The 23,071-nt window shown below is 37.1% G+C and overlaps 1 protein-coding gene across 2 annotated transcripts; it reads left to right on the top strand.

Annotated features, from left to right (window-relative positions):
* The first annotated feature begins 874 nt into the window (after positions 1–874).
* Positions 875–21,583, top strand: ogt.1 (O-linked N-acetylglucosamine (GlcNAc) transferase, tandem duplicate 1). 2 transcript variants are annotated; one of them, XM_051104408.1, is made up of 22 exons: positions 875–1,301; positions 2,753–2,933; positions 3,353–3,596; positions 5,336–5,404; positions 8,664–8,780; positions 8,863–8,942; positions 9,029–9,224; positions 11,310–11,450; positions 11,541–11,641; positions 11,739–11,892; positions 11,983–12,084; positions 12,169–12,348; positions 12,488–12,646; positions 12,740–12,829; positions 12,928–13,053; positions 14,016–14,186; positions 14,267–14,383; positions 14,476–14,640; positions 15,614–15,766; positions 16,920–17,172; positions 20,405–20,528; positions 20,619–21,583. In XM_051104408.1, the coding sequence occupies exons 1-22, from the start codon at positions 1,265–1,267 to the stop codon at positions 20,797–20,799; spliced, it is 3,141 nt and encodes a 1,046-aa protein (XP_050960365.1). In that variant the 5' UTR covers positions 875–1,264; the 3' UTR covers positions 20,800–21,583. The 2 variants fall into 2 exon arrangements, with proteins under 2 accessions (XP_050960365.1, XP_050960366.1); XM_051104409.1 differs by having other exon boundaries at positions 2,783–2,933.
* Positions 21,584–23,071: the final 1,488 nt, after the last annotated feature.

The following is a 23,071-nucleotide window of genomic DNA, read 5'->3' on the forward strand; positions in this document are numbered from 1 at the left end:
TTAGCACAAGTAGTCAGTTACAGAAAAACAATGAAAATGCAAGAAATAAGGAAATTATGTTTTATTTGCAGTAACACCAGTGACATACCTAAGGAAGGTAACACCAGTGACAGTAACACACCAGTGACAATTTTCATAAAAAATGCATCAAACCACATGTTGTCAATCACTAAATACTCACTAAATTAAGTAGTTTAATCCATTTGTATTTTAGTTTTTTACACTTCTCTAACAATAAAGCAGGTCATACCAGTGACCTCAACTAAAAGCTTCATTTTGTGCCTTATGGAAATTGACATTTCCATAGAATGACTCAAACACATTTATTTTTATCAATATAAACTATACATTCGAAATGGGCTTTGTCCAGTGTTCAGATTTCTGAATTGAAATGTATGCAAATAAGTGTATATATAATAATGCCACGTTTCAGAAAACTTTCAGCAATACCAATTGCCTTAATGTCATGTGATTAATCAGATGTTTAAGTATGGTGATATCTGTTAGCCAAGCGTTTACCTTATTCACGTGTACTGTTTAGTAGCCTGTGTGACAGTTCCCGCCTAAACAGGATGCTCAGTGCACCCACACCCCAACTGAACGCTGCCATGTTAAATCTATATTTGCTCTGTAGTGGAGCTCGCGTAATGATACGGCACATAAAACCTAAAAACAGTACATTTTCAGAGTGCACAAACAAATAGCGCTTGGACCTGGGGAACTTTTGTATTTTTTCTGATATATACACTAACGCACAATGGTCGAAATTTGCTTTCGCAATAATTATTTAAGATTTTTTTTTCTATGGATCTACTTTTTTAACATTCCTGCCCCTCCTCTTCGAAAAAGAAGTTCCGGTCACATCCGCCATTTCGGTGGAGACTGGAAAGCCATTGTTAGCTAAAAATACCGCAGTGGTAAAAGTATCGAATGAAAATTCGCCTATTTTGCTATCCATCTCGATTCAAGATTTAAGACTTTGAGATATATTCTCTAAATAAGTAACGCCGACAAAAACGAAATTTAAGGAGTTTTCTTAGCGCGCCAGATTCTGAGAATTTGTCTGCTTTCTTCTGTTAGTGTGTTAGCTTAGCAGCAGAAAGACCACAGGCTGTTTACCGAGGATTTCAGCGTTTCTTGCAATAATATCCGAATCTAGTTTTAAAAATTATTAAATAAATTTGGGACCTTTATATTTTACTTCTTCTCTTAAATCGTCACACTGTCCGCCGTTGCAAAGGATTCAGTAAAGCGTGAAGGAGAGATGGCGAGCTCGGTGGGGAACGTGGCTGACAGCACAGGTAACGATGACATTAATGATCGTTTGGCTCGACATATAAACGCCTTCGACAATGATCTTTCTCTTTTATTGATCTGTTATGTAGTATGTTTGTGACAGGTTTAATAGCTCTGTAATACTGACCTCTTTGCATGCGTGTCAAGTGTAAACTGTCCAGTAGTTTATTATATTTGTTCTCGACAGGTAACGTTAGATACTATTTCAGCAACACTAGCGAAATTAAAATAGTATTTTCTTTCCTGATTTTAACAATACTAGGTGGGCATAGCAGCATTTAACGCTATTAGGATGGTGAGTGAGGTGTCCTTGTAAAACATATCCAGCCTTCTTCCTCTTCTGTCTCATGTGATGTTTTATGGACGGCCTTTTTGTGATTGTGAAATTTTTTTATAGTCGTAAGACCGTGTGACATTAGTCTATATTTAGTATTAACAGTGTGTAAACCAGGATTATGCGCCATTCATACTTGAGAATAAATTGTCAATTCCAAAATTTGAATAGAGGCAACGGAGAGGATGCAAAATTGTCATTCAAACTTCAATTTAGCAGTATATCACTGAAAGCGAATGAAATTAAAAAAGAATGCAACGACTGCGTAATTTTAACTATTCCTTTTTCACTTATATATGTTAAATATGTTATAAACACGTGGGTTATTTCTACACACAACATTAAATAGCGTTAATGTTAAGTGTTGAATATGGCTAATTTGTATTGTTGTAAATATAATTGTAAGTATAATTTTGTGAGCACCTCATTTCTCAGACTGCTGTAATTGAAAATGGAGCTAAATATGTCTAATCAGTCGACTGTTGTTTTGTTACAAAGCTTTTTTGGACTAAGAACATTTTTTCTGACCATGGTGAATTTAAATTTAATTCAAGCTAATAATTCTTTGTCACCTCATTTAAACTTGTATTCGAAAAGCTAGTTTTTAAATTCTGAATTTTGCCTAACTCTGGAACAAACCCATGTATGTTAATCTGTCCTTTGCACCTTCATATCACATCATACTCATTCATACCAAACCTCATCTCTGTTTTTCATCTTCATCCTGATTCATTCCCTTACAATTTAAGATTTATGATTTTAATTTCAGTTATTATTAGTTTATTAATGATTTTAAAACTTTAAATGTACTATTTTCAGTCATTTTATATCATTAGGTGTTGAGTTTATTTATTTTTTAATGGCAGTACATCATAAGTGCTTTCATCATTACAGGAACCATCAGTGCTAGTTTTAGAAAAATGCATTTTTTGCAGTGACAATTGTTAAATATATATTAAATAAAATAAAAAAAACCACATAAAAATGGTGCTACACTATAGTGTTAATTTTTCTAAAACAGCACCACTGTTCTTGTCTTTTTTTTTTTCTTTTTTTTTTTTCCATTTCCATTTCTTCTAACATGTTGTTTTCCCCCTCCTTTGGGTTGCGTTGGTGCTCCAGAACCAACCAAACGTATGCTTTCCTTCCAAGGGTTGGCAGAGCTGGCGCACCGTGAATATCAGTCAGGAGATTTTGAGGCGGCTGAGCGCCACTGTATGCAGCTGTGGAGGCAGGAGCCGGATAATACTGGCGTACTGCTGCTGCTCTCCTCTATCCACTTCCAGTGTCGCAGGCTTGACAGGTGAGATGGGCCCCTTTGCTCTGTCTTCATGGAGCGTGGTCTGTGGGTCTGCTCCACTGCTTCTCTTTGGGAAGAAGGATTGGCGGTGTGGTGTTTAAAGGTCTATTATTTGGGGTTTTTGTTGGGCTGTGCTCTCAGTCCTGGGATTATGTCTTTGACTTGCTGTCAGTTTCCACAGGCAATAATTGTAATCCATCCTCTGAAAAATTGTTTAAAATCTGTAAACATGACACTATTTATGCAAGAATAACACTAATAATAATAATTTTAGTTGATAGCATGTCCGTATCCCCTGTACAAATTTTAATTGCAAATTACCTGGAACATTTCTTTAAGGGGACAGTATAGGAAGTGTGTTTGTTGCACATGGTGGTTTCATTCTTGTACTTTTCTAAATGTTCATTCTCTGAATTCTGCAGGTCTGCCCACTTTAGCACTCTGGCCATCAAGCAGAACCCCATGCTGGCTGAGGCCTACTCCAACCTGGGTAACGTTTACAAGGAACGGGGTCAACTTCAGGAGGCCATCGAGCACTACCGCCATGCGCTCCGTCTCAAACCGGATTTTATCGATGGATACATCAACTTGGCAGCAGCATTGGTGGCAGCAGGGGACATGGAAGGAGCAGTTCAAGCATATGTGTCCGCTCTCCAGTACAATCCTGTAAGTTAAGCCTCAACATGTTTCAGAGAATCACAGTGGTTTCATGCTGTGTGATTTATATTCAGAAATTATCTCTGTTTTCAGCCTTTTCAATGATATGCAATATCTTAGTACTTTATAGCGTAGCCATAATTTTAAACCTTATTTCAAATGCTTGTAAGAAGCCTAAACAATGATTTTGTTTGTTTATTTGCTTGAATATATAAAATCTGGGCTCCAGACTTTGACCAAATGGTTGCATTTTGTAATTTCGTGAGCAGTTCCACAGGTGTGACCACCGTATGGTTTGACTCATAAGCGCCGCCATTTTGAAAATTAAACACAAGCGTGCTACTAAAGCTGCACAGACCTTTTATAAGCTTGGACTGCAAGGCAAACAAACTTGTTTGAGCTCAGAACAGCTTTACTCGGGGAACCAATGTTGATTTCTCGACACACTTACTGCACAGCGCTGCGAGATCCAGAAGCGTTTGAATTTGACGCAGAATGAATAAGGTTGCTGCGTGATCTATTGAGAATCATTTAAATTCTGCCCAGAATTCTCAGTTATAAACAGCGCTGACGTACCAGAAGTAGTAATGCCAATTGTAACTATGGTGTTGTTGCAGAAATAGTTGAGTGTTATTACATTATTCATTTCAGGGTTTGTACAGCCTTTTGAGAGAGAAATTCAGACAGTTTTTCAGTGCCTTTCAAGCATTTCACACAAGTATTTCCAGCACTTTAAAGCTCTAAAATTATCCAGTTTTATTGTTATTTTTAAAGGGAGGACCAAAACATATTTTGCATAAACAAATGCTTGTTAAATAAAAAAAAATACACCAAATCACCATTATAACCAGTAGATGGCAGTTAGAGTAAGTTAGAGCACTTATTGACTTATTAGTCATTCATTTCTACTTTTTGCTTTATATTGTGAAGCTATAAAATCACTATTATAAAGTATCAAATCAGTTTTTTTGTGTATAAAGTAAGAAAAGTCTGAAAAGTGCCTTGAAAAACAAACATTTCTTCAATTTGCAACTAAATCACACATAATCTCTTAGTGCTTTACTGTCAAATCTGTATAAACATGAAATACACAAGAATTATAATGTAATGTTATTAGTAACTGCACATTTTTGAATAATAATTTTGAATAATTTTTTTAAATAATCTAAATTTGTAATACTTCCACACATCACCCCTCAGCGCTACCAAATCTGCTCCAGGCACCACCATCTGTAGAACTTAGTGACGCTGGTGCCGCTGCTCTCAAACTAATGCTTTTAGACTTATACTCTATTCATTTACTTACTGCTTGTTTTCTTAAAAAACAAACAAAAAAAGCTTTTCTGTTCTTTTTGTAAGGCCTCTGACACTAGCTTGCTTTTTCTTTTTTTCTATTCTATCTGCTTTCCTTTTATTTATTATGTAATTTTTTAAAAAAAACCTTGCTACGTGTACTGCGTTAGGATAACTGAGACTTGTCATAGCACTTACATGTTATTGCTCTTGTTGATTTTGATTGCTTTCATTGTCCTCTTTTGGATAAAAGCATCTGCTAAATGCCTAAATGTAAGGGAGCACTAAAATCATTACAGTGTTCACAATGTTACTTAAGTTCAGTATTTATAACAAAATATTAAATGTATTGTGTATTCTATATGTCACCAAGCCTTAGTGTATTTTGTATGTACCAGCTAGTGATTGATATATATGTATATATATATATATATATTTCTGTCTTTTAATTACAGGATCTGTATTGTGTACGCAGTGACTTGGGTAACCTGCTTAAAGCGCTTGGGCGCCTTGAAGAGGCAAAGGTATGTTTAAACATGTCGGCCCTTGCACGTTTACATAATGATTTTTGTTTGTTTTTTTTTTTATCCTAAAATCATAGCTGTAGAGCATAATCCCCTGCCAGACACCTAGCCATTCTTGTATTTTGGGAGTGAGTGTTAGGCTTCTGTTTTATGCAACATGTTCTTGTCAGTACACTCAAGAGTGCGCTGCTCATTTTATTTCCCCACGGCAGCACTCTTTACCATTCTACAGGTCTAGCCAAAGCATTCAGCTAGAGCAGAGTGTACCCAGAGCTGCCAGGTCACCTGCATCTCACCTACCTAGTCAAAAGCAAATTCTGTTTTTTTTTTTTTTTTTTTTTTTAAGATTTAAATTCAGCAAGGTTAAGACCCATTTACCCTCTTCTCCCTTGCTGTTTTGTTTTGTTCATTTGGATGGCTAGATTAGAAATACACCCCTTCTGTCCACCCCTTCTTTTTGCCCTCTCTCACTCCAATGCTTCTTTCAGTCTAAACACTGCTTCATCCTGGCCCGGCCAGCCCCCGCTTGCCCCCACACAAAGGAAGAAAGGCTGGGCTCTTCTGTGTCTCACCAAACGGGGGTCCTAAAACACATGCTGCAGTTTGGCATGCTTTTCTTCCCTGTAGTCTCTTGGAGGGATTTCGCTGGCTCGGTCTTGGAGAAATAAATGGACTGATGAAGATAGTGGTCTTTGCTATGCAAAAAATAAGATGGCTTCTAACCTTAACCATGCAATTCATTTGCGTTATTCAAAGCAATTGATTCCCTTTAAAAGTTGAAAAATCATAGCCCTTTGGCTGTCAGTTTGGATTTACTTCCCCGGCATTACAATGCCCAAAAATAAATGCCGCCTTTGAGGCAGTGTGGCCATTTGTGGTTTCAGTGGGTCTTTGGGAGTTTGTTTTGATGTTGTAGAGAGAGTTCTTCTACTGCTGGTTAGAAGCCCTCTTATTTGGTGCCTCAGGGGGGCGGGGTGGGGAAGAGTACGAGGGGCCAGCGCCCCCCCACCAGCTCTGTCGCTCCTAACCCCCCGCGCGCTCGCTTAGGGCCCGTGGAGTGTGCGCGCGTCGAACTGTCTGCCTGACCCCTCAGTCAAGCCAACAGATGCTTTGTAAGGGCTCCATAGTGCATTTGAATAGAGTCGGTTTCATTTTTGCCGCCTTTTTTAAACTACGTATCCCCCTATGTTTACGGCTTACCGGGTTCGGGAGGGTTTATGTTGTTCCAACACTGTGTGTCAGCCCTGGGCTGTGCCAGGCAGACAGATCCCTTTTTGCACTCCACTGCACGCGTCAGATACCAATGATAGAGAGAGAGAATTATACACGCGCGACACAAGCGATGACCTCTTTATTTCAGAGCTGTGGAGGCTTCTAGATGATTATGAAGTCCTTAAACCCCAGGCTTTTTTTCCATATCCATTGGCCAGGAGTCAAGAAAGCAGGACAGGATAAAGCAAACAAGGTATTAAACCACGTAAACAAAGAACAAAAGAATGAACGATTACATTTCTTCCCCCTTGTATGTTATGATTATTAATAATATTCCCAGAGCAATGTGATCAGTTCATTTGGGTAAGATCAAGCCAGTTGGCCTCCCTCCTTTACCTGTATTTGAAAATGTGACATGGTAATGAAAAGTTTGAACCTGTGTGTAAGTCTCATTTCAAAGCCTTTCTTCACTCTCGACCCTTCGCGAACATATTCCTGTTTCTGAAAATGTAAAGTCCTTTCATTGCATGGGTTTAAACTGATGTTAGGTCATTTTACGTTTCTTTTCCTTTTTTCATTTTGTTTGACTTGTTTTGCTTTGTCAATACAAGTTTTGATGTCCATATAAAAATGTCTTGATTGCAAACTTTTACTAACGCTCTTGTTTTCTTATTTTGTCTCTTTTGGTTTTTCCACAACTGATATTGTTATTTAGAAGGTTTCAGGTGGGTGACACTATTCCTGCGTAGGTGCGGTCCGGTGGACAGGAACGCTAGGGCAGCGTCAGTCTTCTCCTCTTCCAGCTGCGGCCGCCCCCCAGACAAAGTCCAAAAATATGGTAACGGGTTTGTAACAAAACAGAAAGAAAAACACCTTACTCCAATGCCTGAGTTCTTCTGTCTTGTGGCTTCCTTTGAAGAACAAAAAAGCAAGAAAAAAAAAAAAACTATAGTAAGTGATAGCCAAAGAAAAGCGTAATGCCCAAGTAATTAAACAGAAATGGATTGGATGCTATATGCAAACGAAAGCACAGTAAGAACCCTCTAACTCTCTTACTTGTTGATTATTTTTTTCCTGTTCATTTGGATTATGATTTGTTTTTTCTCCTTTATTTGGAGTTGCAGCGTTCTGCTGAGCAGATGATGCGCTGTGAGTCTGCAGTGGCGCAAGGGCTGCGCAGCGACAAAACCGCGACCACAAGATGCGCGCTTGAACCACACTCTCCCCTCCCCTCGACCCCCAGCTGGCAGGTTGCAGACCTGGACGCCCTCCCTGCTAGCATGGCACCCAGTGGCTGTGCAGCCTTTAACATGACACCATTCGCAACAACTATTACATAGTGCTAACTCTCCAACAATTAACCCATTAAGATATGAATGTATTTGGCCATGGGTACTCACTCCAGTCAAGAGCCCCAAAGGGTAGAGGGTTTCATAGTTTTGTGTGCCAGACTGGTGGGGAGTCAAATCGCTCCAGGTCTGCTGTCTGCACCCTGAGCTGGCGTTGGCGCAGGCGAATACGCGCGCTAGCGGAAACGGCGCAAGCGGCGACCACAGTGTGGTTGCCTGCGTGGCTTTTTGCGCTTGCATTACAGGGACCTCCACCTGCACGCCGCACTTGCATTTAAGGTTGTGAATTTTATTGAGAATATATACAAGTCAATGATCTATAGCTGACCTGGGACTTTTCTCTGCACTCTGTGTGTTTTTAGTTTCTAGTCATAAGTTTAGTTATAAAGTTAATTTGAAGCTGCATAACTGAAGAATGTAAGTCGGAGTATAGGTGTTGGTTGGATTTGCGCAGCGTAGGAAAAGTGTGCAGCTTAGCGCGGCAGAATTTCGCGCACGCGAGCCCATGCTGTAGACTCACTTTTTGCTTTTTGTGAGAATGGATACTAACTCTCTTTTTGTCTGCCCTTTTTGTTTTTTCTTCCTTTTTATTTGATCTTTTGGTTTCTTTACTTTTACAACCCCTCCTCTGTCTACTCTCTGTTCTTCCCTCTACCTCCTCTTCCTCCTCTTTTTTTTTTACTGTTAACCTGTTGAAGGCTTGTTACCTGAAGGCAATTGAAACTCAGCCAAACTTTGCCGTGGCCTGGAGTAACCTGGGCTGTGTGTTCAACGCCCAGGGGGAGATCTGGCTGGCTATACATCATTTCGAGAAGGTAGGTTGCAAATGGCAGACCCACTTTGGAATGTGATATGAACAAACGTAATGTTCACATAGGCTGCTTAATGGGTTTACAGGCAGTGACCCTGGACCCAAACTTTTTGGACGCTTACATCAACTTGGGCAACGTTCTGAAAGAGGCTCGTATCTTTGACAGGTAAACAGTTGCGTCCCCTGCCATTCCGTTTTTGCTTCACAGCCCTTTTCAGCCAGTCTAATTTGTATGTAATTTTTCCTTCACAGAGCTGTTGCTGGTTATCTGCGTGCCCTCAGTCTGAGCCCTAACCATGCTGTTGTCCATGGAAACCTGGCATGCGTGTACTACGAGCAGGGTTTGATTGACCTGGCCATTGACACTTACCGTCGTGCCATTGAGCTGCAGCCACACTTTCCTGATGCATACTGCAATCTCGCTAATGCACTGAAGGAGAAGGGCAATGTAAGAACGTTTTTGCTCTTGAAATTACACCTGTCATGCATCCCTGCTTTCTACACTCATGTCTTCATCTCATTGAATTTTAAACCATATTTCCCCACAGCACATTGCACAGTATTCTGTGCAATGTCCACAGTCATTATCTAAAGGTGTGCTCACATTAATGAAATTTAGCAGACCAAAAAAAAATCTGTTGTCAGTGTTGAGGCGATTTGTAAACTACAGCTCAAGCAAAGCAGATTTCTGTTGTCAGAAAGTGAATCTTGTGACCAGCTTGATTCCTAATTTAGGGCCCTATGAAATCTGTTCAATTTTTTTTTTTTTTTTATTACGTTTTTTTCCATTTAAATTTTTCTGGATTCCCCTTTTTTCCGTTTTAATTTTTCTGTTTATTTATTTATTTTTTAATGATTAAATTACATTTTATTAATGAAAAAGCAAGTCTAATTAATTACAGTTATGAAACTTATACAATTTAACATTAATTTATTAAAAGTTTAACAACAATTACATGTTTAGGGCTCTATGAAATGTTTTATTTTTTCTCACCTTCTGTTTTACTGTTACCAAATTCTGTTAAAAGGAGTAGTCCACTTCCAAAATAAAGATTCACACATAATGTACTCACCCCCTTGTCATCTAAGATGTTTATGTCTGTCTGTCTTCAGTCGTAAAGAAATTGTTTTTTGAGGAAAACATATAGGAAATTTTTCTCCATATAGTGGACTGATATGGTGCCCCGAGTTTGAACTTCCAAAATGTAGTTTAAATGCAGCTTCAAACAATCCCAAATGCGGTTGTTAATTATCCCAGCCAAGAAAGACGGGTCTTATCTAGCGAAAAAATTGGTTATTTTCATAAAAATAATGCAATTTATATACTTTTTAATGTCAAACACTCATCTTGTCTTACTCTGCCTGAACTGTTTTTTTCTGGTTCATGACAGTTAGGGTATGTCGAAAAACTCCCATCTCATGTTCTCCCTCAACTTAAAAATCATCCTATATTGTTGTTTTACCTTTTTTTGTTACAGGTGTGCACTTTGCATGTTCAGTTTGTAAAGACTGGGTCGGTACTTCTGCGGCGATGTAGGATGAGTTTGTAATGAGGTAATGAATTGAAGTTGAGGGAGAAAATACGATTGGGGATTTTTGACATACCCTAACTGTCTTGAGCCAGAATACACAGAATTCAGGGAGAACAAGACGAGTGTTTGAGATTAAAAAGTATTTAAATTGTATTTTTAAAAAAAAAATGAAAATAGCTTGTAGTTTCGCTACATAAGGCCCTTCTTCCTTGGCTGGAATCATTTACAACAGCATTTGGGGTCGTTTGAAGCCGCATTTAAACTGCATTTTGGAAGTTCAAAAAATGGGGCACCATACCAGTCCATTATATGGAGAAAAATGCTGAAATGTTTTCCTCAAAAATCATAATTTCTTTACAACTGAAGAAAGACAGACATGAACATCTTGAATGACAAGGGGGTGAGTACATTATATGTGAATCTTTGTTTTAGAAGTGGACTTCTCCGTTAAGCATGTCTAAGTATTTGAATGCATAAAAACAACTTAACTTATTAAAGTTTATTTTTACAATATTTTTATAATAATTAATTTTTTCTGGTCATGAAATGAAGGCATAAAATATTATTTTAATTTATCTTGTAATCAAATGAAATAATGTGTGATTATTCCTTAATAAAATAAAGTTTTAACAGTTTTAGTAGTAATAGTAGTAGTAGTATCACGTATATTGTACTAAACAATAGTAAGGAGACATGCAGAACATGCACGATTCATATTTAAATAGTCTTTTTGCTCAATATTTAGAGATATTAGTCCATATCACGATTTTATTTAAGTGTACTGAGCTACTTTTGATTAATTCATCCAAACTTTCCGCGTTAGACAGTAAATTCCGTCTTTATGACTGGATTCCGCGATTCTGTCCACATTTTCTGCATTGCGGAAATCATAGGGGCTTACTATTTCTATTGAAATGGCTGGATTTTGCCTGCTAAAATTCACTGGACAGTCTTTAGAATCAAGAGCCTTATTGTCTGCAAACTTGCATGTTTACTTTTAGGTTTCTGAAGCCGAGGAGTGTTACAACACTGCGCTGCGTCTGTGCCCGACTCATGCTGACTCCCTTAACAATCTGGCTAACATCAAGCGTGAGCAGGGCAACATTGAGGAGGCTGTGCAGCTCTACAGGAAAGCACTGGAGGTGAGGGGACCAGTGAAGTCCTCTGAAAACACATATTTGTTATGATTTTGAATCATGTGTCTAAAATGTTGGTTTTATTTGTTTGGAAAGGTGTTCCCTGAATTTGCCGCTGCTCATTCAAACCTTGCCAGTGTCCTGCAGCAGCAGGGGAAACTTCAGGAAGCTCTCATGCACTATAAGGAAGCAATCAGGCATGTTCTTGTGTTCAGCTACACCCTGTTGTCTTTTTTTAATTTTTTTTATTGGTGTCTTTCAAAGTCTTACCTTCTGTTGTCATCCACTGAGCAGAATCAGCCCCACATTTGCTGATGCTTACTCGAACATGGGCAACACTCTAAAAGAGATGCAGGATGTTCAGGGGGCGCTGCAGTGCTACACTCGAGCCATTCAGATCAACCCCGCTTTTGCAGATGCTCACAGTAACTTGGCTTCCATTCACAAGGTGTGAATCTAAAAACCTTGAGAATTCACTTCCTTTCAGTTGTGTTTAGTGTTATATTGAAGTTTAAATTACATTCTTCTCCCATTAAAGGATTCTGGAAACATTCCTGAAGCGATTGCATCTTACCGCACTGCCCTGAAGCTCAAGCCTGATTTCCCTGATGCTTATTGTAACCTGGCTCACTGTCTGCAGGTATGTAAACATCTTGAATGTGCATGTTGTCACAGCGTACTCTTGTGGGGATCTTTGTGTGACATCATGTGCTTTGATCCTCAGATTGTATGTGACTGGACCGACTATGATGAACGCATGAAGAAGCTGGTGAGCATTGTGGCTGATCAACTGGAGAAGAACCGTCTGCCATCGGTGCATCCCCATCACAGCATGCTGTACCCTCTTTCTCACGGTTTCCGCAAGGCAATTGCAGAGAGACATGGCAACTTGTGTCTGGATAAGGTGTGTATATTACACTTGTTTACACAGTCCCATTCTGCTGTATTCTGCTACATTTTCTGATTTCTACCTTGAGTTTTTGTATAAAAGTAGCATACTTATTCAGTTTGTAAGCATCAGCATAATTCTTTTTGTTCTATAGATCAATGCTCTTCATAAACCAGCCTATGAGCATCCAAAGGATTTGAAGGCCAGTGGAGGCCGTTTGCGTGTGGGTTATGTTAGCTCTGATTTTGGCAACCATCCCACTTCCCACCTGATGCAGTCCATCCCTGGCATGCACAACTCTGAGAAGTTCGAGGTGATGAGTCTGTAATGCAAAAGTTATTTATAAATCGTTCTGTTGAGCACATTGTGGTAAGCTGGTGATCTCATGCTGCTGTATTGTTTACAGGTGTTTTGCTATGCTCTCAGCCCAGATGACAGCACCAACTTCAGAGTTAAAGTCATGGCAGAGGCTCATCACTTCATTGACCTTTCACAGGTAAGTGTACATGTACATATCACAGACTTATTTAGGTATATCATATTCCTCCACCATACGGTAGTTTGTTTTGTTTTCATTGTGCTCTGTGTTCATAGATCCCCTGCAATGGAAAAGCAGCAGACAGGATCCATCAAGATGGAGTCCACATCCTGGTCAACATGAATGGTTATACTAAAGGAGCACGCAATGAGCTGTTTGCGTTGCGCCCTGCACCCATTCAGGTTGGCATTCAAGAGTGCAGCTTTTTGAATGCTATCTACATTACTTATTTCATGTTAGACAGTTGCGTGTGCAAGTGTGTGGCAGTTTTACCCAGTGGGTGATAAAGCAGGCATAGACTTGCGTTGAAGGAGAGACCGAGAACTAGTATTCGATTTAACAAAAAAAAAAAAAAAAAAAAAAAAAATTCCTTTATTGCATTTAGCACACGTCGAGTAATTGTAAAAATCGGAATAAAGCATAATGCTATTAAGAATTCACAAACACTATGATTCAATTAAATAAATATATGTGATACAGGTTTAATATGTGCTTTAATTATGTATATGCATGTAGGTTACGTAAATGTGTGTCCGAGCATCTCCATTCACAGTAAATGCTGCTACACAAACTGTTATCATTTACATATGTGGAGCGACTCAGACTCCATCTCTGCATGTTTGGGTTTATTATAACTTTAATCTGGGAATGCAATGTGTGCTATTTCTTCAGATTTGTAAGGTAAATCATTACCAAAATTAAACAAGGATTGGATTGCACAGTAAAGTGTAAAAACGATCGTCAGGCCATTGGCGCCCTATGCAGGCATTTATGATGCGCATTGTACATTAATTCTACTGTTTATAATACATTGTGTTTTAACAGTTTTGTTTAATAAAACCATAGGATTGCTTGCTTTATTTGAATTAATTAATTTAGCCTTGTTGCTATTATATATGTATTTAAACTCATTTTGAAGGCTATTGCTCATTTAGGTCTATTTTTCTTACAAAAAATGTGTGTATAGATTACTCAATTATCCAAATAATCATTAGTGACAGCCCTACCTAGTTCATATTTAGAAACTAAAGTGTCTTTACTTTTTTAAGTTCTGCTGAGCCCGAACTTTTAAACTGATAGCATATACTTCAGATAATATATAAAGATCTAGTTGATTAATTTATTTTTTTACAATCTACTCTAGGCCATGTGGCTTGGGTACCCAGGCACCAGTGGAGCTCCATTCATGGACTACATTATCTCTGATAAGGAGACGTCTCCTGTCGAGGTTGCAGAGCAGTACTCTGAGAAGCTGGCCTACATGCCGAACACTTTCTTCATCGGAGATCATGCCAATATGTTCCCTCACCTCAAGGTAAGATTCAGTCTTTAATCACGTTTTTTAAAAAATGTTATTACAATGAGGAGGCTCATGTTTTTCTTTTTACCCAATAGAAAAAAGCAGTGATAGACTTCAAATCAAATGGCCATATCTTTGACAATCGCATTGTACTGAATGGCATCGATCTAAAAGCCTTCCTTGAAAGCCTGCCAGATATCAAAGTTGTGAAGGTTGGTAAAGAAGTCACTGCATTAATACATTCCGTTTAACACTGTTAAACAGACATGCTGATGTTTCTTTCTCATTATTCCCCTACTTTCAGATGGAATGTGATGGTCAAGAGTCAGCTGACAGTAATGGTGCCCTCTCCATGCCTGTCATCCCTATGAACACAGCCGCTGAGGCCATCATTAACATGATCAACCAAGGCCAGATCCAGGTCACCATCAACGGATTTACCGTCAGCAACGGCCTGGCCACCACTCAGGTACTGCCCATTGTAGACCCTTAGTGTTGATCTCAACCTAGACTTCACTTGGCTGATTTCACTGCGATTTCACTAACTTCACTGCTTTAAAATTGGCTTCTCCCTGGCTGTGAGGGTCTTGGCTTGCTTTTAGACTGGAATTTAGTCCTGTCCATCATTCTTAGCATGACAGATCGGTGTATAGTTGACCACAATTACATGCACGTTATTTTTCTGGTTAAGTCTTCATTCTGAGAGAGAGGGTTACATGCATGGTGTTTTCAGTTTCTTTTAATTTAATTTGGGCAAGTGCATAATAAATATTGCGTTGAATATTCCGCTTTACACTGCAAAGAATTCTGACATATGCAAGCTGTCTTAATTGTTTCTGATATATTAATATTAAAATGTTAATTGCTGATGAATGATCAGATTCTGAATATTGTTTTCTGTGGTCAGTGACACCTCTGTCATTCCAAAATGATGCATAATTTTCAATGGAGATTTAGTGGTGTGAAGGTGTTTTTTTATCAGAACGTGGCTGTATTTGCTCTTGTGCCGTTTGTATCCGTACATGAGAGACTTAATTTCCCTCAGATTGGTGGTGAAATGATTCTAATGACCTCAGATCAGTTTCCTCCTTCGATAATCTTGAAGATCTGGCAAAAAGACCATTTCGTAGTAGGCAGAGTCAGAATATTACCACATGTTGTTGTTTTTCAGATTTTTACAGTGGAGGAGGTTATAGTATCTGGGACTGTAGCCTTGCAGGTATGGCACACATAAGCTGTCTGAGAATAGCACGCTTTGAGACAGAATGTGCAATAGCCATTTTTCCCTGCACTGGGGCCTTCACACCACTGCTGTAGGTGGCACAAACATGGTGGCAGAGAAGTTGAAAGGCTTCTAGGGATGGGGGACAGTTTTAGGGCACATGCTTGTCTTTTCAGTACCTAAACTATTAACTAATCTATTCTTTGATATTTCTGTCTAGATTAACAACAAGGCAGCAACAGGAGAAGAAGTTCCTAGAACAATTGTGGTGACAACCCGATCACAATATGGCCTTCCTGAAGACTCAATTGTTTATTGCAACTTCAACCAGCTCTATAAGATTGACCCTCCAACCCTGCAGATGTGGGCAAATGTAAGATTTAAAAGGATAATTCACTTCTGGCAAGATGGGCTTTAACAAAAAAACTTGTCTGTCTGTGCAGTAGAAACATTTTTTTCAGTGCTACATGACTAGAAAAAATAGACTTAAACAATCATAATACATGTTTGATTCTGGTGCCTTTCCATTGTCATTCCCACAATCTGTGGGCAGAAATACAAAATGAAGAAGTTTGATCTGTATTTTTAACAGAAACCATGGATCTGTCAAAGTCTGCCAGACAGTGCAAAATGGCATATTTTGCGTTGTCTGTTAGACTTTTGTTGACAGACAAATGGAGTTATCTGGGTCCTGGTAACACAGAGAAAGAGTACACATTGTTTATTTACATATGTGACCTTGGACCACAAAAGCAGTCAAAAGGGTCAATTTTTTGAAATTGAGAATTATACATCACATAAAAGCTGAATAATTAAGATTTCCATTGATGTATGGTTTGATAGGCCAATATTTGGCCTAGATACAACTATTTGAAAATCTGGAATCTGAGGGAGCAAAAAATCTAAATATTGAGTAAATCACCTTTAAAGTTGTCAAAATTAAGTTCTTAGCAATGGATATTACTAATCAAAAATTAGGTTTTGATATATTTATGTTAGGAAATTTACAAAATATCTTCATGAAACATGATCTTTACTTAATATCCACATTGACTTCTGTAGTATGGAAAAAAATACTTATGTTGGTTTGGTTACCAACATTCTTCAAAGTATTACATTTTTTAATATTTAAACTTTTTTAAAATTTGTTTCAGTAACTTAGATGGATCAAAATATATTGCAAATTAGATTCAAAAGCCAGTGAATCACCATTGGGCCAAACCGAAATTTGACTGTGTTAATGGAGGTAATAATAAAATGGAGAAGCAGCTATAATTATGCTACAACTATAACATAAAAAAATGTAGATCCGAGAGAAATATCAAATCATTTTTGGTTTTATTTACACAAATTAAGTTATTATACTACACATAAGAGTTCTGTAAACATTTTTGACTAATGACCCAAATTGTTGGAGTAAATCAAATTCATTAATTTTAGATTCAGTTTAATGGAAGTAACATTTATGTACTCATTGTGAAACCGATTGTCTGGCAGCGCTACTCACTGTGCTTTTGGTTACGTAGATCCTGAAGCGTGTGCCCAACAGTGTGCTTTGGCTGCTGCGCTTCCCAGCTGTGGGTGAGCCCAATATCCAACAGTACGCTCAGAACCTGGGCCTGCCTGCCTCTCGCATCATCTTCTCCCCTGTGGCGCCCAAAGAGGAGCATGTGCGGCGTGGACAGTTGGCTGATGTGTGCCTGGACACCCCGCTCTGTAACGGCCACACCACAGGCATGGATGTACTGTGGGCCGGTACCCCTATGGTTACTATGCCAGGTAATACAAGCTAGGAGCACACACAAAACATGGTCAAAAAAAAATAATTTACAAGTGTCATTGAGCAATGCTGGGTAGATTCCATATTATATGATAAATTGTAGTTTAATGTAATCCGTTGTTACATTACACATTTTGGGAAATGTAATAAGACTACTTTTCGATTCTTTTCATATTACTTTTGACCCAACTTGTTTATCGCATTGATTCAAATATGATAATCTTGTAGCATAATGATATAAAAATACAAAGAAAAAGAAAATAAAAAAACACAAAATGCATTTACGTTATGTTAAAGTTTTAAAGTAAGATAGTAATTAATTAAATAAAGTACAGTGAAATAATGTTAAGATAACAACAGTAAACTTACAAAACACTTACTAAAAAAAAAAAATATATATATATATATATATATATATATATATATATATATATTTTTTTTTTTTTTTTTTTGTATGTCATGTGACAATTAACCAACAGAACAGTGAACATGCAAATATGTAACTTAATTATTAATAACTTAAAATCTTAGAGGGTACTTCAAGTAAATATATCAGGTGAAAGCTGACACATAACGTTTTTGCCTGTAATTGTCTGTTTTGTGCACACAATGTGGATAAGCCACACCAGGTAAACATGAACAATGAACAATATTGATGTAGTAATTTGAATTGATCTTTATTTTCATTTTTCTTTTAGTGATCTTCTCATGGTACATCAGTTGCATTGCGACTAACTTTTAACTTTATAATTTTGGTTTTGGATTTTGGTTAAATGAAACTGTTTCAGTAAAAATTAATTTTGGTGCATTACTAGTATCAATCTATTTTGTATTAGAGGATTGTAAGCCTAACTATTAGTATGGATCATACTTAGGGTTAGTGGTTTGTTTAGATGACTATACAGCTGAACTCACAGCCTTTTCAGAAAATACTCCATTTAGTATACTTAGTAAGTTAATAGCATGCTCGTGTTTGCAGTCTCAAAGTTATGACTGATGATAATTTTTTTTTTGTTTTAAGAAACAACAATACAGTTTATTAAAACAATATTCTAAAGAATTGCTCATTATAATTTAACTTGCCAAAAAAAAAAAAAAAAAGATATGGTGTTAAGGGAAAGCACCTCAGCAACGCGATATTTTTCTGCACTAAAAAAGTGAATTTTGCCAAGATATTTTTAGAGATGATAGACAAGATGTTATAGAATAATAATTTAATGAAAACCTAATTTAAAAAAAAAAAAAAAAAAAACAAACAAAAAAAACAATTGACATTTGACCTACTTTTCGAATCTCCTGAAAAAGTCCCAGAACGATATCCAACGGGTTTTCACAGATCACATCATATATTGACTCAACAAACATTTAATTAAAATGACCACTTAATCTTTAATATTTGTCCAGTTCTTTAGAGTCAGAGTGAGGGTTTAAACTTTTATTTTAAAATTGTAATGAACAGTTAGCATTTTAAGAAAGATGGTGTATTCTTCTCTGTTTGTGTAGGTTTATAAATGATTTGCCAAACAAATCTGATGAAATGGTACACGTTTTGTTCCCAGATGAGCGTTATAATAAACCCAAACTCAAGCAGGGATGAAGTTTGAGACGCTTCACACGTTAATGATAAAAGTTTGAGTAGCAGCATTTACTGTGAACGGAATTGCTCTGAGATGCACATAAGAAACCTATATGCATGTGAATAATTAAAATGCATATATTAAAGCTTTAATTAAATTGTAGCGTTAGTGAATTCTTAATATCATTATGCTTTGTGTTTCATTTTTTTTTTGTTAAATTGTGTTTAATATGTGCAAGGCGCAGCTTATTTTGCTGACTACGCAGCACAGGCAAAATGCAGTCAAGGATTTTTTTTAAATTAAATACTGGAATAGAATTAAGGGAATCATTGCAGCACTACTTCAACTTGCTTTTCTTGTATTCAAATTTAACACAACAGTGTTTCCCCTAGGTTTCGGGTTGGGTGTTGGGTCAGTACCCTGTACCCAACGGTACTTTTTTCCCAGTACTTTACTCTCTGTGTAATAACAAAAAAATTATTTCAGTGAAAAAAACAAAACAAAAACATTTTGAACAATAGGGATCTACAATTTTGTCACTGCTTTTTATCAGAGATTTTTTGTTTTTAATTTTTCTGCTAATCAAATGAAGTAATTAAACATGTATTTATTTTGAATAAAATTAATATTAAACCCTTTTATTTTTTGCAAAACAGAGGTTTACTGTTAAAATTAGTACATGGAAGAAAAATTGTGTGACAATTGTTACAAAAGTTGTTATAATTGTAGTATTTTTTTTTTTTCTACAATTAGGTGGTTAATCTTGTAATATTTATTTTTAGCATTTAATTGTTTTATTTAAATTTGCCAGAAATAAGAATATATACCTACATTATACACCTACATTATACTGTACAAAAGTAATACAAGACTGTATATTTCTGTTACGTTAAACCGTACGTTTATTTTGACCGGTTGCCGGGAAGTTTTTGTGTATACACTATGATATGATACTAGTTTTCTAAAATGAAATGGTAAAGGTTACAAGAAGTGACTCTGGAGATTAAGTTCATGCATTTATGTAGTCATATAGTGAGATGCAGAGGCTGAAAATCACCGCATGTGATTTAGTATATGTGTAGTAAACAAAACCTTGTCCCCGCCATTCATTCATACTGAGGCAAACGGAACATGCAGGATTCATATTTAACCCGTCTTTTTGCATTGTAATATTCACAGACGTTAGTCCATATCATGAGTTGAATTAAGTGAGAGACCTACTTTTGATTTAATCATCCAAAAATTGATGAATTCCATGGCATTCCGTGCTAGAGTTAATCAGTTTTTATGAATGGACTCCGCGATCCCAAGAAGAAATTGTAGACGCGCGACCATGTAGAGACAGAAATGACTTGACGTTGTATAAATAAGATAAATAATATAAGACTATTTAGTTTAATAAAAGAACAAGGTATAGACCTGCTCTATAGGAAAGATAACCTTGAGTGACTTCTGTTGTGATCTGGCGCTATATAGAAAATAAAGTAAAATAAAATTAATCATTATTTTTTTAAATATATAATAAAAATACATATAATGGCAGGGGAAACACTGCACAATATTTTCAAGTAGAATGTGATGATATATTGTCGTATCGATGTATCAAACATAGCCTTAGTGAATAAACACCCTGACATGCTGATGTTTTCTGTAGGAGAGACACTGGCTTCACGTGTAGCTGCCTCTCAGCTCACTTGTCTTGGCTGTCCCGAACTCATCGCCCAAAGTCGTCAGGAGTATGAAGATGTTGCTGTGAAGCTTGGCACTGATATGGAATTGTAAGTTCCTTTTGTCAATTTCCACTTTCAAAACATGATATGTTATATGTTAAGATCCTTGAAAACACGTTCTTCCTTTGTTCCGCTCAGCCTGAAGAAGGTCCGTGCCCGCGTGTGGAAGCAGCGTATTTGCAGCCCGCTCTTCAACACCAAACAGTACACCATAGACCTGGAGAGACTCTACCTGCAGATGTGGGAGCATTACGCTGCCGGAGGCAAACCTGACCACCTGGTCAAAATGCAGTCTCTGGAGACCAGCGAGAGCACCTAAGCTAAGCTTATCCTTGCATGTCCCCCCGTTCCCCCGTTTTCCCCCATGTCCTCCAGTATGTGACAGTCACAGAGACTCTATCGAACCGACAGGTGAGCGCCGTGACTATGATCTCCGCCAGCTTTTGTTTCCGTGAGCCAGAGTGGACAGCAGGATGCACAAAGCTGCTCCACTGAGACTCCTCCCCCTTTCCCATCATAATGTTGGTTGGCTCCACTTTCATTGTTTGTTTTTCTGCTTCTAAATGACTTTTCTGTAACTGAAGTGGACTTTATGAAAAAAGTGGGGTCTAAAATGAGAAGGGGCAGTCTTAAAATAATTCAGACAATATAAAAGTAATCAACACAGATAGGGTCTGCTTTTTTTTTTTAGTTAGGTTATGTGCTGCTTGACCTATTTTAGCTTTGTCATCATGTCTTCTACCTGGGTGACGGATACATACCTCGGATCACCGATATTTTTCGCACATGAATGCCGACATTTCCATATGCTATTAGTAGAGAAAAATTCCTCTCTTTTTCAAAACACGCTGTGAACATGCTAAGCAGAGGAGTGTCTTATTACACACTGACAGAAGGCCTGCAAACTGCTCAAGTAATGAATCCTGATTTTGCTTTTCTTTTTTTTTATGATTTTACCAGGAAAGGTCTAGGTAAGTATGTTCTAAGCTGTTATGGTTTTGTACACTGTCTTCCTATTAACTCGTTTTATTTATCCACTGTCAGTGTCAAATCTGCAAGGTTCTTTACATAAACTGAAATAAAGAGATATGGCAAACCTTGAAGAGAGTTGCACATACTTGACTGCAGTTTTTCTTTTTATTCTTCCATTCCTTTTTAGGAGCTAACACATACTAGTTATTGTGATCTGTTGCTGTTACATTGTGCAGGGTCTTGTTGCTGACTGAGCTGTGATGTGCACCCATTGTAAATTTAATCACTGTATTCAGCTCAATAAAGAAGTGCTAAAAATTCCATTTGTCCTATTATTAATAATAGTGCATCTGACATCCACTGCAAAAAGCATCACTGATCATAATGGGTTTTATTTGTTTTTGATGCAACAAAAACACATTTTTGACGTTTATAAGGTATGCCAGGTATAATACTTTATTTCTAGACTTAAAAAAAAAAATTAAATACCTAAGTGATTGAATGAGATTTATTATTGGAGATGATTGTTCACACTGCATGAAAATATGGCCCACATTCAATTTCACGTGACAGATTTTGTTTAATGACTGTGTGAACAGCACAAATCACATCATTTTTTTATGTTGATATTTAACATCTAGTCTAAAACCCCCAGGTTAACATTTAATGTTTGTGAATTCTGAAGTAAAATTCTGTCAGCATTTACTTGCTCTCCTGTCATTCCAAACCCATAAGACTTTAATTCATCTTCGGAACAAATTGTAATATTCATTTTAATTTTCTCTCATCATTTTGCCCATCCCTTAAAGTCTATGTGATCTGTGTTTTCAAGCTTAAAAAATTCATAAAGACAAAATTCAAGTAATGCATATGACTTCAGCAGTTTAATCCAAGTCTTCTGGGAAAACAACTGCTTTTCATGATGAAAATATTTAATTTAGGCTTCACGTATAAACATTGATCAACACATTATAAGGTTTGCTCTGATACATCAAAAAACAAAAAACACAATATCTCTGCAAAGTTGTGTAATGTAAACACCGCAAAATGTTTTGCGAGGATATTGTCACGAGGTCTTGTCACATCCCTAACTAATAGCATATGTTTTTGTACAGTACATGTTTTTTGTAAAGACAATACTGGACTGGTTTTTAGTCTCAATTAGGGGAACCTGTCAGTAGGTTTAAATTAACCTAATAATTAAGACTTTATACTGTAAAAAATAAATAAATAAATAAATAAAATAAATTAATGAATGAAATACATCACGTGACTGGCAGCAACAGAACATTAAACACTTTGAGATCTCTGCATCTTCACTTATTACAGTTCAGATGTTATTTCTTTCATACAAATCTTCTCATTAAGAATTAACAGGTTTATATGTTGATGTTTTATTGAAAATATTAAAGCTTCTGTTGTGGAGATAAGCGTTTTCTTTAGTTGGGCTCTTGACCCTTGACTTTTTCACATTAGTTTTTCTCAGATTACTATAACTGTTTCTAAAGCATGTTTGTTATAATAAAAATTCAAAGAAAAAATCTGATCATATGAAGTGTGTGTGATGTTGTGATGTTCAGAGTTGATCTGATATTTTGCTGACTGTCCCCATTGTTTGA

Source organism: Labeo rohita, unplaced genomic scaffold, assembly GCF_022985175.1.
Source record: "Labeo rohita strain BAU-BD-2019 unplaced genomic scaffold, IGBB_LRoh.1.0 scaffold_72, whole genome shotgun sequence".
Classification (NCBI taxonomy): domain Eukaryota; kingdom Metazoa; phylum Chordata; class Actinopteri; order Cypriniformes; family Cyprinidae; genus Labeo; species Labeo rohita.

What these genes read in the sequence shown, in the direction of transcription:
- ogt.1 (XM_051104408.1), top strand. Translation starts at nt 1,265, where the DNA reads ATGGCGAGCTCGGTGGGGAACGTGGCTGACAGCACAG. An exon ending in GAACGTGGCTGACAGCACAG is followed by an intron (nt 1,302 to 2,752) that starts GTAACGATGACA and finishes TTGGTGCTCCAG; the next exon opens with AACCAACCAAACGTATGCTT. An exon ending in TCTACAGGAAAGCACTGGAG is followed by an intron (nt 11,451 to 11,540) that starts GTGAGGGGACCA and finishes TTGTTTGGAAAG; the next exon opens with GTGTTCCCTGAATTTGCCGC.